Source organism: Anolis sagrei, chromosome 4 (assembly GCF_037176765.1).
Source record: "Anolis sagrei isolate rAnoSag1 chromosome 4, rAnoSag1.mat, whole genome shotgun sequence".
Lineage (NCBI taxonomy): Eukaryota > Metazoa > Chordata > Lepidosauria > Squamata > Dactyloidae > Anolis > Anolis sagrei.
Window position 1 is genome coordinate 181,659,182 of NC_090024.1, and position 17,641 is coordinate 181,676,822.

Consider the following 17,641-nt stretch of genomic DNA (forward strand, 5'->3'; position numbering starts at 1 on the left):
TTCTTATTTTTCACTCTACATCTCTACAAGGATAGTTTTCTCAACAGATGGCAGATGTCTACATGTCACAAGCAATGCTTGTAAAAAGCAAGATCATGTGAGATTGCACCATTAGGACTGTTTGCAAAGAGATTTTGAGGGATCTTATCCTGTAAAAATGACATGATGAAAGTTATTCATGAACAGTATCGCTTAGCTTAATGAATCATACTTGGACTGAAGAAGTGTGTCTTCTGGGTGATCTGGGAACTTCCACATACAGAAACCTTACACTTAAAATAAACAGCTGGTAGCCTCACACGATCCATTTCACAATAATACCCTGCTCTGTTTTAAAGCCATTTTTAGGCCTTTATATATTACAAAACCTGAAACCTCACACAGTGCAACAGTCTACCAACAAGAGAAAGCCCATTTGTTTCTAACTGAGGTTTTATCACCCTTGATCTTGGCACAGGAGGGGCCATCTCCACCCAGCTGCAAACAAATGCAATTCACTACCTTTATATGTATTCAGAAGAAATTCCCTAGAGATGAGTCACAGGTTCTTTAAAGGGTGTCCAGGGAGATGTCAAGCAGACATTGCGTGTAAATCAATGACACACCTTGTGTTAGAGAACACACGCTGTAGCCTGCAGGTCTTTTCCCTCTAAGACACAGCACAATAGAATTACTGGCTGATGGACATTCCCAGAGAGGCTCCTATGAATGAATGAATACGTGCGCGCGCACCCACACACAGAACTAGCAGCAAAGAAAGAGTTTCTATTTATTATTCCTGAATAAAAACAATGGGGATTTAAGGAGGGGCTCTTACATGTTCCTGAAACTTGTAACTAGGCTTAGCAGAAAGAGAAAGTGTGTCTGCAATCTAGTTCCCTTAGCAAGCTATTCCATCCATTTCTCCATTATCAGAACAGGAACTCTAATGGGACTGTCAGATGCACAGTTTGTTGAATTTTGTACAACATGAAATTATAAGAGATTTTTTCCCTTCCTACCCCAATAGATCAGATAGTAGTAGACACCCTGTCCAAAAAAACCAAAAACCCAACATGGGCCCCCACTGGACTAATTTACATATAATGCCAACCATACTTTAGTGCTACCCAAGCCTTACTTAGACTTTCAAGGTAGGGTTACTTGAATGTGGGAGAAGAGGATTTGTTCTGTCTCTTCCACTGTTACTCAATGGAGAGTGATCATCTGAAGAGGATAGTCTCTTCTACGCATGTTGCTACATAATGAGAAAGCCTGGTTTTACTAAGTTCTGTACAGAGAGCATCCACATGTAGAGGGATGCAAAGATGGAGGGCCTGAAGCTAGCATAGTCTCTTTTCTGATGTGTCAACCTGACCCTGAATGCCTGAACAGGGCAACAGGAAATCCTGAATGAATCCACGAAATGTAGGAATTCTGTTTTCCTGTTTCTTTCTTTTTTCCTGATGCTTGGGAGTCCAGGGTTAGAAATATGTTTGAATCAGATGGTGTGATTTAAAGCAAATTTTATTTAATTTTATGTAAGTATCAGAACTCTTGGTGTGAAGCTGTTTTGTGACTAATGTCAGTAATACGCATGAAAGAGCTTATTCACCTTGTGCTTGCCAACAAAGGCCACCATTTTGGAATCTCTTTCAGAGAGGACTATTTTGTGCAAACTACATTACCTACTATTTTGTAGCACTAACAGGGAGAAAAAAAGTGTGTATTGTGTATAAAGAAGAATGCTGTAGTAGTTTAAATGTTGAACCAGGACTCTGGGAGACCAGAGTTTGAGTTCTCCGTTTAGCCATGGAAACCCACTGGGTGACTGAGGCAAGTCCCATTCTCTCAGCAACAGCAGAAGGCAATGGTAAACTCCCTCTGATTGCTACAAGTCAGAAATGACTTGGAAGAACACAAGATGAAAGTTTGAGTGACCTATTATGTGGCAAAGCAACATAGACCCAGTTCATTAATTCTATCCAGCAGTTGTTTTAGATTCAAAGTGTCACACCTACTTTTCTGGATGAACCCCAAAGACTCTTTTCAAAAAGGCACAGATTTTAAGTTCAAGTGAAACTGTTTGAGGTTTTAATGCACATGTAAACATTACTGTAGAATAGAAGTAGGAGCAGTAAATCAACACACCCTCATTACCCTGCCCTCCCATTGTTATATATAATTGTGCCTCAAGAGTTATGAGGATTAATTTCTTCCTTTCTTTCTCAATATAGCATCATCTATAAATCGTGAACCTACTTGGCACTAATGCTGAAAATTCAAAAGCTTTAATGTACCATGGAATAAATTGGCTCTTTCATGGCATTGGGAGGAATATCATGCCAACAAACACCTGTAAGGTAACATGAGTATCTAGGAGCTGCATAAAAAGATAGACTAGGGACACACCCTCAGCTCACTCAGTATCAAAAGGATGACATTTGCATCTTTAATCACAGATCACTGAGTATGTAACGTAATTTCCACTTTTTAGCATTTGTCTAAGTTATGGAACACTGATCTTGGAGTACTGCAAAGTAATTCTTGCTTCCTGGAGTAAGCAGAAGATGACAAGACAAGACACTGTCCCTTTTACCTTTCAACTTCGTTCCCAAGTGACTAACAATTATTAAGTGTCATTAATATTAAAAAGCAACGGCACGACGGAAATGCAATCCCTTCTCATCAGGGCAGATTCCATAATATTACAAACAATTAGTTCAAGGGAGAAGAGAAGGCTGGAGAAGAATAAATTATTGATACTTTAGAACAGATGGTTCTTTTTGTATTAGGAGAAGTGAAACCTAAGAGAGCATGTATCTGAGGTGAGGATTAGATGAGTATCCACAGATCAGAAAATGCAAAAAGGGAATTCATGTAGGGATGAGATATGAGCAATTCATTATTTGTATTTCTTTCTAACGGCCATGGCCACAATCAGAAAGCCCAATGGGAAAATTACCAACTTAACAAGGGGAGGAATGTGTAGGTCATAATGTAATACTTTATTTGATTGTAGTTTTGTTTGATTGTAGTTTTAATTCTCATCCTTTAAAAATCATTATCTGAGTCCAGCTCTTGCTCTTTTTTTTCTTAAGTCAAAATGCCACTTTGAAGACCTTTATAGCATAAGTCCTCTGAAAACTGAAGCATTGCTTAAGGATGTCCACTAAAAATATTCTGCACACCTTCACAAAGCATATTAATTATTGAAAAGTCGTGATGATTATAAAATGTTTCAAAACCAATTTAAGAATGTACTGTGGATTTAGCAGTCTCATGCCAACTGAACCCCATTTTTTTCTGGAAGTTAAACATAAAATTCTACTGCAAAGATGTATGCTCAAGAGTCAAACAGGAGCTTATGTTATTTCAGGGAGCCCCCAGAAGCACATTGTTGATGCATTTCTTCATATGCTTTCCTTATTCCCTTCATGTAAGGAAATACATATGTAAGGTAAGATTTTGTTTGATAATTTGAGCCTTGAAGGATCAGATCAAGATACAGCCCACCCATTCTGTTTCTGCTAGTAAATGTCTCTAGGAAGCATATGCAGGTAACAACAATAGCCCATTATCCCTCCTGGACATGCATACACTTATCATACCCAATGCTAACTGAATAGAAAATTCCTTACCTCTTTGATGGCAGACATCTTGATAGTCTCATAGTAATGTAGTGGTGCATTTGGAGAATTCATGTCATAACCAAATCCAGCCACAGCAACCTCATCACAATTGTGAAGCACCATGGTTATTGCTACACTTCCCAGAGTAGGAATGTTCTGTGTCAGGAAAGGGGGGGGGGGGGGGAAGGAAAAAGACAACACAAGCCATGAAGCACCTTTTCAGCTTTTTAAGTTTCAGCTTTTTAAGTATCATTCTCTTAATGTATCTCAAATGACAGAACAGAATTTTGTTTGTGGAACTAGAATAAAGTCCTGGGTTGCCAAAATGATAACAGGAAGCAGGAAGGAAGATTCCATAGCAATTGAAAATAGAAGGGAGGAGTTAAAACAGGAGTGAAAGGGAAGGACAGCATTGCAGAAGAAAACAAGGAGAAGAAGGTATTGGTAGGGAGATAAGAAGACAAAAAGGAATGGAAAAATTAAGTGGCAAGGCTTAGCACTGATTCCCAAGCAAAATCAACATGTTACTCAGTTTTCTTAATTTCAATTTTATTTTTAAAATGTTTTTACTAACCTTCATTTTGCTAAAATGATACAAATGAACCAACAGCGACCCAAAACAATGTTTATGAATTAATAGGCAAATTTATTTCACATTTTCCCCATTAAATATGTAATCATATTGCTCCTCTATACACATATCACTTCCTCCTGCCAGTAACAGGTGGAAGGGATATATAGAGGGCATTTGTCATTGTTCCCAAGTGAAAGTTTATATAGATCAGACCCCTGGCAATGAGTGTCGATAGGTATATAGCATCTTCAGAGCAACTGAGCTATTCCTTTGGAGAAAGTGCAATCTTTTCAAATCAGGTCATTCCCTATTAACTAATCATTTTATATAATGTTGACTTACCTCCCATGGTTAGTTCAAAGTGGTGGGAATTATTATTTCATAAGTTAATGTTTACTGTTAATTAATTATTTAACAAGTAATGGTTATCAGTGCTAGAAAATATGTCATTCATGGTTATCTGATAATAGCTGTGCATGCTTTTAGTTACCAGGATTCCTTCTCAACCTTACAATCGGATTTCAGGAGCACCATAAGTTTTAGAGGACAATATAAATGTCTTCATTACCACAGACAGAGAACTCTTACTTTATTTTACCAGCTTTTCCTTTTGTGTAGCTTGCTGAACCTGTAATGTTCCTCTTCTAGAAACAGAATCATCTTGTTCAATAGAGTGTGGCTGTATAGCAGACAGCAAAACTCAAATCACCCTGGGGGCCATTTGTTATTAATCTAAGAGTATGCCTCTTTCTATTAGTTCCTGCTAAACCTGAGCATGAAGCTTGTGGGCTTTTCCAAGTCATCTAATTGGCCACAATAGAATCACAATGATGGAATAGAAGGATCTCTGTTTAACTCATCAGGTCTTTTCTTACATTGGTGTTTTCTCATTACCACTTGATCTAATGGGCAAGTAGATATCCTGAGATACTAATGCATGAATTTATAAAGGATTACAAATAATTGATACTATTTTTTTCTAGAAGTCTGAAAACTATTAGCAAGAGTGGCAGCAGAGCTGTACACTTTATATTAAACAGGCTTTGACCTAAAAAAACTTTTAACACATGTGTACAACCTTTATTATAGTTATTGGACCCCACAGTTAGCCACCAACAGTTAATTTCCTTTGAGTAATAGGACTGTCACAGAAATACGTAAGTCATTTTCCAGAGAGACACAGAAAAATCTCAGAGCAGTATGCAATAAGAAAAGATCATTAACTTAAAAACACCTTTCCTGCTTCTACCACAATAGCTACTAATTTGATAAAACATTACAAGCAAACTATGTTCTTGCATTGCATTTCTCTGAAAAACAAACAATACCAACCATTTCTACGTCATATGCATCAGAAAACCTTTGCTGCTTCAATGCCCTGCCAGGTTTATGAGCTGTTGAGGTCATTTCTGTGTCACTGCCTTTTGGACTGGGAGGAAATGGTTGTACTAAATCTCTTGGGAGAAATACGTGACACTCGTGTTATATAAAGAGGTTTTCGTTGTTATTTGATTCATGGAGGGGGAGCATTGTCTATACCGGGGGTAGGTCAAATGAGGCCCTTGGGCTCCTAATTGTTGCCCATGGAAGCCCCTCAAAGATCCCTCCACATTTTGACTTTTTACTGACTTATTTTCAGGGTATTTTTGACCCCAAACCTTCCCACATTTTCCAAATCTGCCTCAAAAAACAGCAATACACCCTCTCCCTTCTCTGAAACAGAAATTTTTCTTTGGTCAAAATGGTGGCTAGGAGTAATATCATGACACTTTGGACACACTGAAATGCTGTGGTCACCCAGGCAGGTGTAGGAAGTTTGTTTGCAGTTGCCCTGATCTATAAATGTGGCTCTTCAAGAGAGTATCAGCAACATGGCATATGATAGTTTTAATAGTTATCTCTGCACCTTCAAGACAGTGCACCCCATTTTGGGACAAACCAGGTATGGGCAAATCTAGGCCTGGGGGCTGGATGTGGCCCCTTGGGCTCTTTCCTGACGCCCTCCTCTCTCCTATCCTTTCCTTCTTCCCTCCCTCCCTCCCTCCCTCCCTATTTCTTCCTCCCCCTTCCTTCCCTTCCACCCTTTTGTCCTTCCTTCCCTCTTTCCTTTCTCATTCTTTCCCCTTCCTTCCTTCCCTTTTGTCTTTTTCCCCTCCCTTCCTTGTCTTTCCTCCCCTTACCTTCTCTTTCCTCCCTCCCTCCCTTCCTTTCTTTCCTCCCTCCTTCCCTCTCTCTTTCCCCTTCCTTCCCTCCTTCCTCCCTCCTTTCCTCCAATTCCTACTTCACAGCACCTCAAAGTTTCTATGTCATAAATAACACAATTCCATCCATCCATCCATCTATTCCTCCCTTCCTTTTCTTTTTCCTTCCTCCTTTCCTCCTGGGGGATGTTTAGCTGGGAGAAGAGAAGGTAGAGAAGGAACATGAGAACCATGTTTCAAGATTTAAAAGAGTTTCCCAATGAGAAGGAGAGAGGACCTGACTTTCTGCTGCTCTAGAGACTAGAACACAAGGGAGCAATGGGTTCAAATCGCAGGAAAAAAGAATTGACTGAAAAGATTAGGAAGAACTTCCTGAGAGTAAGAGCTATTGGAGAGTGGCATAGGTTGCCTGGGAGTGTGGTGGCGTCTCCTTCTCTGAAGGCTTTTCCGCAGAGGCTGTTTATTGGGAGTGCTTTGATTGTGCCTTCCTACCTGGCAGGGGGTTGGACTGGATGGCCCTTGGGGGTCTCTTCCAACTCTAGGATTATATATCAGGAGTAGGCAATACAGGGTCTAATGGATACACCTTTTTTACTCCATCCACCATTTCATCCTGATCAAGACCAACCCTTTTGGGATCCAAATGTTTCCCGTCTTTCCTTCACTTTCTGCCTCAGGAAGAGAAGAGGAAGGGGAGGAAAGGGCAGGGAGGGGACTTGGGGAGAACCCCCTTCCTCCAGACCTGCTCACCTTGCCCATCATGCGGCCCCCAAGTTAGAAAGTTTGCCCATGCCTGCGTTAAACCAAACCAAACCAATCCCACACAGGCTTATTATCAACTTTCTTGACCAAAAAGTAGTCACAATTCCTACCTCACAGCACCTCAAAGTTTCTATGTCATAAATAACACAATTACTGGGGCAAGATATAAATGTAGGAAAACAATCTAAAAAACTAGCAAAAATCTTAATTTTATTAATCTGATGAGTATTAACACCAGAGTTTAAACTATAAATCATCCTTGTAGTTTGAATCCAAACATTTCACTCATTTTTCAAGGGTGATCTTTGCATGCATCTTGTCATTTATAAAAATATATATTCTGAGTTCCTGGTTCAAGGATTGATGCTTCTACATGTCTGTGATCCATTTAAAAATAAATAGTACATTTTGAGTAACTTGATACGTAGCTTTACAATATTATTTTCTTCTTCTAACAGCCTTGTAGATTCTTAACTATGGGATCTAGATTGCACAATGGTCACAAAAATATTTTAACAACAATACAACAATTAATCCCAAATGTTTTTAAATAGCAGTTTTTCCCTGGGGGAATCTGAAACACTAATTTAACACGCTACTGAAGTCAGCCAAGGTACAATAATACATATATATTGTTGTTGTTTTTACAAACTTGGATTTAAAAAATGTTCATTCTTCTGTAAGCAACCCAGAATCTCATAAATGCTGCAAGTTCTTGTGGAACAGATGTTTAGCAAGGGCACTGTATTAAACTTAAAAAATATTCAAAATAACCTCAAAATAAAATGCACAAACCCACATTTTAGATATATAAACCTACCAAGACTGCACAACTACATACTATATACTACAAGTAAACTACCATGAAAAACTATGAACTTCCCACACTCTATCTGATGGTTGTTGTCTCTTATTAGTCTACTTCCTTTAAACAATAATGTAATCATACTTCTACTTAAAACCACACTATTAATTTATGAATCCCAAAGTTGATCAATGTCTTCATTGTTTTTGTGAAAAGATAATGAGTAGATCTCCGTTTTTTAAAAAGTTAGTCAAAGATTTCTCATGAATAACTATTGTTCATTTCTGCTGTTTCACTGATCTTCATCAGCCATTCTTGTGTTGTGATATCTATCTCCTTCCACATTTGAGCATAAACTTCATCAGAGATATATTCATTACAAACCATTATTATATTTTATATCATTCTCCCAAATTTTCTATCTACATGATCCTCTAGCACTGTACTACTACTTAGGACCACACTTCTCAGAAATCAAGACAATATAAAAAGGAATAGGGGAAATTCATTGCTTCTTCTAAGATGTATTTTAACATCCAATAATTTCTGTAGAAATATTATATTTATTACTAGGACATTCTAATACATTAATTGCAGAATGAATCTTTGTCTGAAATCTAAGGCTTCATAATGAATATATTTTCACAGTTGGATGTATATGGGTGTGATACTTTCTATATATCAACTCTACATTAGAGTGGAAAAAGAAAAATGGGAATCAAGTAAAAAAAAAAACTACCCTAAAATGTTGCTAGAAGCCATCATTTGTGTTTCAAGGTGTCAGAAAAGAGAAGGGCACTGAAAATCCCACAGCTACCTAATGCAAAGTTTCAAGCCATGAGAGAAAACAACTGATTGAAATCTTTGGAAGTATGAAGGTGACCCAGAACTCCTTTCTGTAAGGTAGAAGGCCATGAGATGAGAGCGTCACTTGATGTACTTGAATGGATGAGCAGAATAAGTCAGGCTAATAAAAGAATAAATTGTTCCTCATTATATAGGCAATATTTTAATTGAGAACACAACTGACTGCAGTGCCTGGGGGAAAATCCTCTTGTTCAACAAAGCATCGCAAAGTCTGGGTACAATGAAAGTCACACAAACATTAGAGACTGACATACATTTTGTTCATGAAGACCAGATAAAGCATAATGAAGATGACTCTGGAAAAACAGAATTGAATAATTTCATTAGCAATATCCACCATTGGCAAGTGAACACAAAAAATGAAGCAAATTTCATGAAACGAAGATAGAAATATTGCCTAAATAAGAAATGAAGATGCAACTGATGGATCACTGGTTCTTCTGCAAAGACAGGATTTGGTGCTCCAACAGTATGTTTGGATTTATGTTTGGTTATTCTGAAAGCTACCATATAAATGGCATGCAGGGAAATAAGATACAACAGGTAGCCTACTGCAGCCACTGATATTCAGTGATAACTCATACTGCCAAATTCAATGACAAACCAACAGAAGCCACTAATGCAAACAAGACATGCTTGCTTTTGAGGAGTTTCACACATTTCAATTTTAATTCAAAAGCAAATAAGGAAATTTGCTTGTTTTGGTTACTCTTCTTCATTTACACCCATATTTTATTCTAACAGCACTTCATCCACCTAATTAAAGCACACAACACTTTTGGAGACTCTCATTAGTCTTCTCCAAACTACGGGTATGCCCCTTCAAACCCATGGTATCCTGCAATTTTCACCAGCTATTCTGGAAGAAAATCTTCTCATTGCCATCACAGACCCAGCAAATTAGCCTCACTGAGGGTAGACCTCACTTGGAGACTAAGGGAACATCTCTTTCCTCCCTAAAATGGTTTCCATGTTCCACCTTTATCAGAATAGGACTAGCAGGATGAGGCACAGTACTAAAAAGGCTAGGATCTGAGCTGTGGATTGAAAGTTTTGCACCTGCTGAGCCTTGGATTGGTGGTCAGTCCTTATCTTGTCTTTTTCTTCTTTGGCTCCACCTCATCCACTGAAAAAGGAAGTGGACTTGTAGCCATTTCTGTTTTACAGAATTTCAGTTTTGTTTATTCACAGCAGTACACTGAAAAACTGGCTCTTGGGATATTTTTAGAAGCCTGTGCAGCCCCTGCAAAAGTCCCGGAGGTAGAAAATTAGGTTACAGAGACATGCAAGTTGCCCAAGCTGGCTTTATCCACCACACTTCAACTCCCTGTTCTGGTCAACCCACGCCCATTGTCAGCTACAAATCAGAACCTTAATGGTGAACTGAATTGCAACCATAGTAAAGGAGCCAAATGCAGTTCTCCATAGGAGCAAAATCTGGTCATTTTATGGACAGAAGAGTAGCAACAGCAATTCCATTAAGCCAACATGAAATTATTTCTTCATCTAGTGCTTCAACAGGCACCAACAATCTCAGCCCATCATGGGGTAGCAAAACAGGTAGAATTATAGCCAATGCTTACGACCAATACCATCAGGGCCTAACACATAATTTGGGCAACATTGGGAAAAGCTACAAAACAGCAGGGAAAGTTATGATTTTGTGATTCTCACAGACTTCATAAGGGCTGTCAGGACAGGAGAAGAGGCATGAATCCATGACTGGAAAGACAATGCTAATACTTCAGTATGCAGTTTGCCCGGTTTGAATTGCCTTGAAAAAAACATATTAATTCTTATTCATGCGAGGCTCAAACTACAATTCCCAGTCATTGCTATGGTAATAGAAAGAGGAAAACAATCACAGAACAGATTTATAAAAGGGGTAGGGATGGATCACATTATGCCTTCAGGGCTTAATGAAATGGTGAGAATATCTGTTTCTATGTAAGTTCTCAGAAAAGAATAACGTGTCAGGGAAAATGTTTTTCTGTTCACGAATGGCTAAAAACATTCAAATAAAAATGAAAAATCTGAAGTGTAATTAAATCTCATGATTTATAAAGCCAGTTTCATGCTCTCAGTGTCTGAGAGGCCAGGGTGGGAAACCCTCCTTACATGCAGCTTTCTCAAAGCTCTTTGATATGGAGGTGAGAAGAACACTTTTTTGGCAGGGGTGCAAGGGAGATGCCATCACACAGTGACTTACATATTAGAAACAAAAGGAAGAGGTCTGTGGTAAGTGTCAGAGATTGACCAGACTTGACAAGCAACTTGTAACAGGTTGTAGTTATCCCAGGCAATGAGACAATCCCATAATTCACAGAAATTGGTCTCTGGCCAAATGACATCAGAATAAAAAGAAAAAAGGATTTTTCCTGCACTAGAAAATTCTCACATTAAAAAACATATGTGAAAGGCACATAAATATTTTTATTTGCTTATACAAGTTTAGAAAGTATCCTATAGAGCAGCTTCAAACATGAAATCTTGACAAACAAAACTGCTCACGCTTGCAACACCATGAGAGCTCTGACACATTTCTATGACTGTTCTGCTTTCTACATAAACAGGTAACTAACTTTGACATTTTAAATACAAACCCTCAAGCCCCACTCTGTTTTAACAAATGGGAGTACAATGCACTCAGGTAAGCAAGGGAAGGGGGGCATATTGTAAGGTAGAAATACTGCAAGTCTCTCACTCGTGACTCCCCCCAACACTTTATCATTGTTGTTGTTGTTGTTGTTGCAGAATAATATTTCTGAACTGCAAAAACATGGAAGTTGAACAACGACGATGGTAGGTAGCTGCACTGTTATCAGAGAAAGAGGTGACAGAAAATGGCTGTTTGGCCCATGCAGGACCAGGTGGTTTATTCATGCCCATTATTTCAGGAGTGCCTTGGTGAAGCACCCTCACTGTTCCTAGTGTGGTTTATGGTTACTCTGGATTTGAACCACAGGCCTTAAGAATACACCATACAAGGTTCTATACCTGGTAGAGCTCTTACTGTAGGTCTCAGCTTCTCTGCATTTATGATTGAGTCTTAGGGTTAAGGGAAGACACATGACCCATGAAAACTATGTTTGCTGAATTCTGCCAGATATGACTGTTGTTTGCCAGCCATAAAAAAGATGAAGGCCTACAGCTTCAATGGGGACTGAACCCTCATTTTATGTTTCCCAGTTTCACAGCCTACAGAAAGAACCAACGGACGCTACTGCTGTGTGTATCTCATGGCTGCTTTCCTTACATGCCTGAGCCCTACCTTGAAAGAGTCTTTTTGCCTCTGGGTGGGTCCTGAACTCTTGTTTCTAATTGCTTCCCTTTCTGGGAGTTACATGGGTTTTGTGCCCCGTGGTTTCTCCTTCTGCAGCACTTTATGTGATTTGTGTGTGCTTCAGTGGAACTAACTCAGTCTGGAGAAGCTGCAGTCTTGACTGGAGAAGTGGAAACAAGGGAAAGAGAGAATGCTTATCCCTTTTCCTACCAAATATTCTTCTGTTCAAAATTCTATTCTGTTTTTCCTCCTCAGGAATTCAGTGTGTACATTTACTAAGATAAATATGCCTCTGGAGCCACATTTGAGGAGGCATGATTTGAGCAGAAAACATAGTAAAGAAAAAGTCTGAATAGCCTGACCTGGCTCTTCCAGTCAAAGGTACTGCTCTTCAGAACTATTGTCCACTAAAAATACTCCTGCAAGGGATTTCATAATCTGTATTTGCATGCAATGCCCCCACAGTGAGATGCATTTCATAGCTTGGGCTCTAGCTGGAAAAAAAAACACACACAGATTCCTCATACATTTAGATCAAATAAGTAAATTCTGATCATGAGCAAAGAGTCAATACATGTCAGCTGAGTTCAGCCACTGCTATGGATGGTATTTCTCAGCAGAGCAACAAACCAGCTGAAATGACAACATAAGCTGAGCTCATGAATAACGCAAGACCACACAGTGAGCTAGATACTATCTTTCCTAACATTAGTTTCAGTATATAACTGGCACAATTGTGGCAAGAATAGAAAAAAGATGAAGGGTCTAAATTAACGTGCTCAAGAAAGTATTAATAAGAATATGCTGTATCTTGATAGTCATTAGTATATGCGGTCTTGATTTATTTAAAAATAAATACTCCACCTTTCCTTTTACAGTTCAAGGAAGCTGACAGAAATAAATGTATTATAAAAAGTTTGTTAACGAAGTAAATAAAACCAACGGCAGTAAATTATAATAAGAGACATAGCAAGATTAAATAGTAGTTATAGGAATACCATATAAGGGAGACCAAAGGCCAAAAAGTTTTCCAAACAGGAAAGTCTTAATACTCTGCCAGAAGGTGAAAAAAGAGAAGGCAAAACAAACTTCCCTTTGGCAGGGCTTTCCAAAGTCTGTGTGTAATAGCAGGAAAAGCCCTGTTCCTCGCTCCAATAAAACCTAGATTCATACCTAACAAAAGGACTTAGTTGGACAATAGGTCAGTATGTTAGCAGGCTCAGAGAAGAGATGCTGGTCTGTCAGAGGGCCTGCTATCATCTTAGACTTCAGGGGTGATACTCACTTTGAATTGACCCCTTCTCAGCAGTGGGCTGACAGTGCTCCCAATCCCTCACCTTAATAGTAGATATGACAGTAATCCAGTAGCCACAGGTTTATCTTATGTCCATATAGACAGCATTTTATGTATAGACAGCATTGAGGAGGAAAATCTTTTGACTGCTCTTCCCCGTTTCACTTAAATAGGTTGTTTTCTTCCCATTCCAGAGACAGATATCAGTTATAACACACTGAAAGTCTTTCGCTCTCAGTGTAATTCTGCCATTCAGGAATTAATCTTTCATCCATCTTTGCTGCCTATATAACGCTGTACCTCTCAGTCTTTTCCACGTTCATCTGGCAAAAATTATAGTCTCAAAGTGGAGGATGTTCCTGCATTTAACCGTTTATTAAATGCTGTAAGAAACAATTTGGTATCAACCTTGAACCATTTCATTCAAGCTTCTCAACCCTGCTGAAAAACCCTAAAATTACAAAAGTTAATTGGCAACACATTGTTACCATATGTGGTGTGCTAGCTTCCCCCTGAAGTTTATTTAAGCTTGGAAAGAGGAATGGAATATTACGACCTTTTATAAAGATTGCAAATTGGGTCTCATTATTAAGGGGATGATCTATCTAAAACCTCCTCTTGACCCAGTACTGTGCCGGTATCTTATGGAACACTTCTGGATATACTTTAGAAAGGCATTCTGTGAGAGAGCTTTGATTATACAATATATTTAATTGTATATTTCCTCAGCCCTTCTGAAAATTCAGTTCGTGATGCCAAACCAATTTGATTAATATACATTCAAGACATTGTGAAAATTAGATGAAAAAGTGCATATTATATAAATGAGAGCCCTGTAATGGTCTTGATTGTGACATTCACATTCAGCACTGATTTGGTGAGAGTGTGCTGAATTTTACACCCTGTAAAAGTTGCAAGCGCTTTCAGGATTTGATTCAAAACAGGACTACTGAAAATCAAGAGAGAGTGTGAGTGAGTCACTTTATGAAATGTACACATGTCTGTCAGAATATTTTAGAAGTACAAATACTAACAGCTCGAAAACATGCAAATGTGAGTAAATAAATAGGTACCACTTCGGTGGGAAGGTAACGGCACCCCATGCAGTCATGCTGGCTACATGACCTACGGGGTGTCCATGGACAACAACGGTTCTTCGGCTTAGAAATGGAGATGAGCACCATCCCTCAGAGTTGGACCCCACTAGACTTAATGTTAAGGAGAAACCTGTACCTTTACTTTACAAATACTCCTGATGAAAGGAAAAAAATGAATGGATAACCCCTATCCTAAAAACTCCACTGAGGATTGACAATAACAAATAATAATAAACTTTATTTATAGATTGCCCAATCTCCCAGAAGGGACTCAGGGTGGTTTCTAACAAATATGGCAAATATTCAATGCCCAAAGAAAACCCATACAGACAGTTTGCATCATGACAAAACACATTAGATGATAGAAAACAACATAACTATAACTTAATAATAAAAAAGCATAAAAATAAGAAATAAAATAAAAATAAAGTAAAAACATCATAAAATACAAAAAAAAAAAAAACAACCCTCATAAAACACACTACGGTTGCTTCCAGATTATGGAACTTCCTCCTAGAGAAGAGTTCATTGGCCTCATGTTTCTTCTGTTGTAATCTGCATGATAAAAATGACTTTCATAGAGAAGCATTTTTCGGCTTATGTCTTCTTCGTTTTTCTCTCTGCTTTAATTATATATTGTTTTAACCTTGTGTTAACTAAACTGACATTTAATTTTAATTTTTCAATGGATCTTGTGTAGGAAGGCAAGAGAGATATAAATAAAATAAATAATCAATAAATTCAGGATATGGATATGGCTGCATGAGTGGTGGAGATGCGACCTGAGAGCTATAGGTCATACTACATTATTCATGACTGTCCTTATCCCTACTCCATTTAAACTGAAGATAAAAATAGCATCAGGTTGTACACAGTCATCTAGTCCACATACGTAAAGGTGTAATGCTGGCTTAGAAATCCTGTGCCATATCCATCCACCTATCGTTTAGAACACCTTCACACATTTTATTTGCATGGTTCATCCGCTTCATATGAAATATGCTACAAAACAGGATCTTTTTTGTTGATTCCAGTGTAGAGAAGGAGATGGTGAAGACAGAAGAATGGCCTGCCTCAGGAGAGCGTGTTTGCTTTATCAATGTTGAACATTTACACAAATAAATAATAATAATAAATGTTATTTATATCCCGCTACCATCTCCCCAAGGGGACTCGGAGCAGCTTGCAAAAGCACTTAAGGGGCAGCATATAACATAAATGGTACATAAGTATAAAGCAATATCACATAGAAATTACCACTATTTACCACATATAATATAAAATAAAATAGCACAATTTTAAAACACAGATCATCTGTAGATAAAACTAGCTGCCATCAATTCACAACTAAAGTGCCAGAGTGTCAACCTCATATGGGCCCATGATCAGTCACTGTCAGAAGGGACAGAGCGGTTCATCTACGCTGATGATCGTGCCATCACTGCTAAAGGAGGAAATGGTTGAATAGAAGCTCTCCAAAGCTTTAGGTGCCCTTACTGCCTATTATAGGGAAAACCAGCTGACTTCTAATCCATCTAAAATGCAGATGTGTGCTTTTCACCTTAAGAACAGGCAAGCATCCCGAGCTCTGAGGATTAACTGGGAAGGAATCCCACTGAAGCACTGCCGCACACCAAAATACCTGGGAGTTACTCTGGACCATGCTCTGACTTAAAAGAAGCATTGCTTAAATATCAAGCAAAAAGTGAGTGCCAGAAATAATATATGAAAGCTGACTGGCAGTGGAGATTCTGGAGAAGAACACACCACAGACCACTTACTACAATGCAACCTGAGCCCTGCCACATGCACAATGGAGGACCTTCTCACAGTGACACCAGAGGCACTCCAAGTGGCCAGCTTCTGTTCAAAGGAAATCTAGTATAATGCCAAGTTTTTAACTTTGTGTTTTTTAAAAAAATATATACATTTTAACTGTACCCCCAATTTGCTTCTGACACAATAAATAAAATAAATGTGCATGGTAAAATTTGGACTATGTACAGACGAAGTTCACAATTTTATGCAAACATATACTCTCAGCTTGGAAGATTAGTGTCATAAGGTAGAAAGTAGAAGATTCCAACTTTACCAGACTCTACACCTGACACAAATATTTCATTCTGCTTTTGTTCAAAGGCCCTGATCAAACAGTTTATTATTTACTTCAACTGTGAAAGGCCACTGGCATAATCTGTTTTAAAGTTTCATAAACTAGGTTTTTTTTAAAAAAAAAAAACCCCAAGCATACTTTTGTGAAGTAAAACATCAGGTTTTAATTAAAGCCATCCTTGTCTGATTTTGCCAATCTGATATGTTTAGCACAAGCTATCAAACTTTCACATAGTTAGATTCACAGTATGTTCATTTCCGCAATCCCTCCTTTCTGTTCCAAAATAAATGTAACTGCTTGTGCATTTCAGACAATGTGTTTCAAAATAAAAACAAATTGAAGAAAAAGTGATTGGCAGTGAGTTTTTTGTGTCTCCTCTTGCTTTTAAAGAGAAACATCAAACACTATTCTCCAGAAGAGCTGCTATGCAACTAGGTGAGGGAAATGAATTCCCAAATATGCATGTATGATATTTGGGGCTACAGGAACCCATGCTAAAATGGAAAATCATCTCACCATGATGCTACTCTGAGTATTATATCTTGAACACAATTTGTATAGATGTGTGTGTGTATACTGATGGTGGGGGAACTCCATATGTAAAAAAAGGTTCAACTAGCTTTAATTTCTGTACCCCTTTTCTGGATTTGGGCAGTTGTACGGATAGACAACTGTACTCTACAGGAATTGAACTATACTGGAAAGAAATATAAAAATGACCAAAAGAAAATAGAGCACTATGATATTTTGCGCCTTTTGTTATGATCAGCCTCCCAACAGATCTGTGTTACAATCCAGAAAGCTAGTCTGAATAGGAAAAGGAACACCTGCAATATAAGTTATTTAATACCTAATACACCGATATGTGTACCATGTTTATATATGGAGAGATCATGACTATTATTATGTCCTTTCAAGTCGTTTCCGACTTATGGGAACCCTAAGGCAAACCTATTGAAGGTTTTTCTCAGGCTAAGAATGTGTGACTTGGCCAAGGTGACTTACCTCATTTTTCTGCATGTGGAAATTTAGTT

At 38.3% G+C, this 17,641-nt stretch overlaps 1 protein-coding gene across 6 annotated transcripts in view; it reads right to left on the reverse strand.

Moving 5' to 3' along the window:
* Positions 1-17,641, reverse strand: part of ST3GAL3 (ST3 beta-galactoside alpha-2,3-sialyltransferase 3) — a 229,502-nt gene that overhangs the window by 20,295 nt on the left and 191,566 nt on the right. For all 6 annotated transcript variants that reach the window (XM_060773338.2, XM_060773335.2, XM_060773339.2 and 3 more), the window contains one exon: positions 3,621-3,767. In XM_060773338.2, the coding sequence (XP_060629321.2) occupies positions 3,621-3,767 (147 nt within the window). The remainder of the gene's footprint in view (positions 1-3,620; positions 3,768-17,641) is intronic.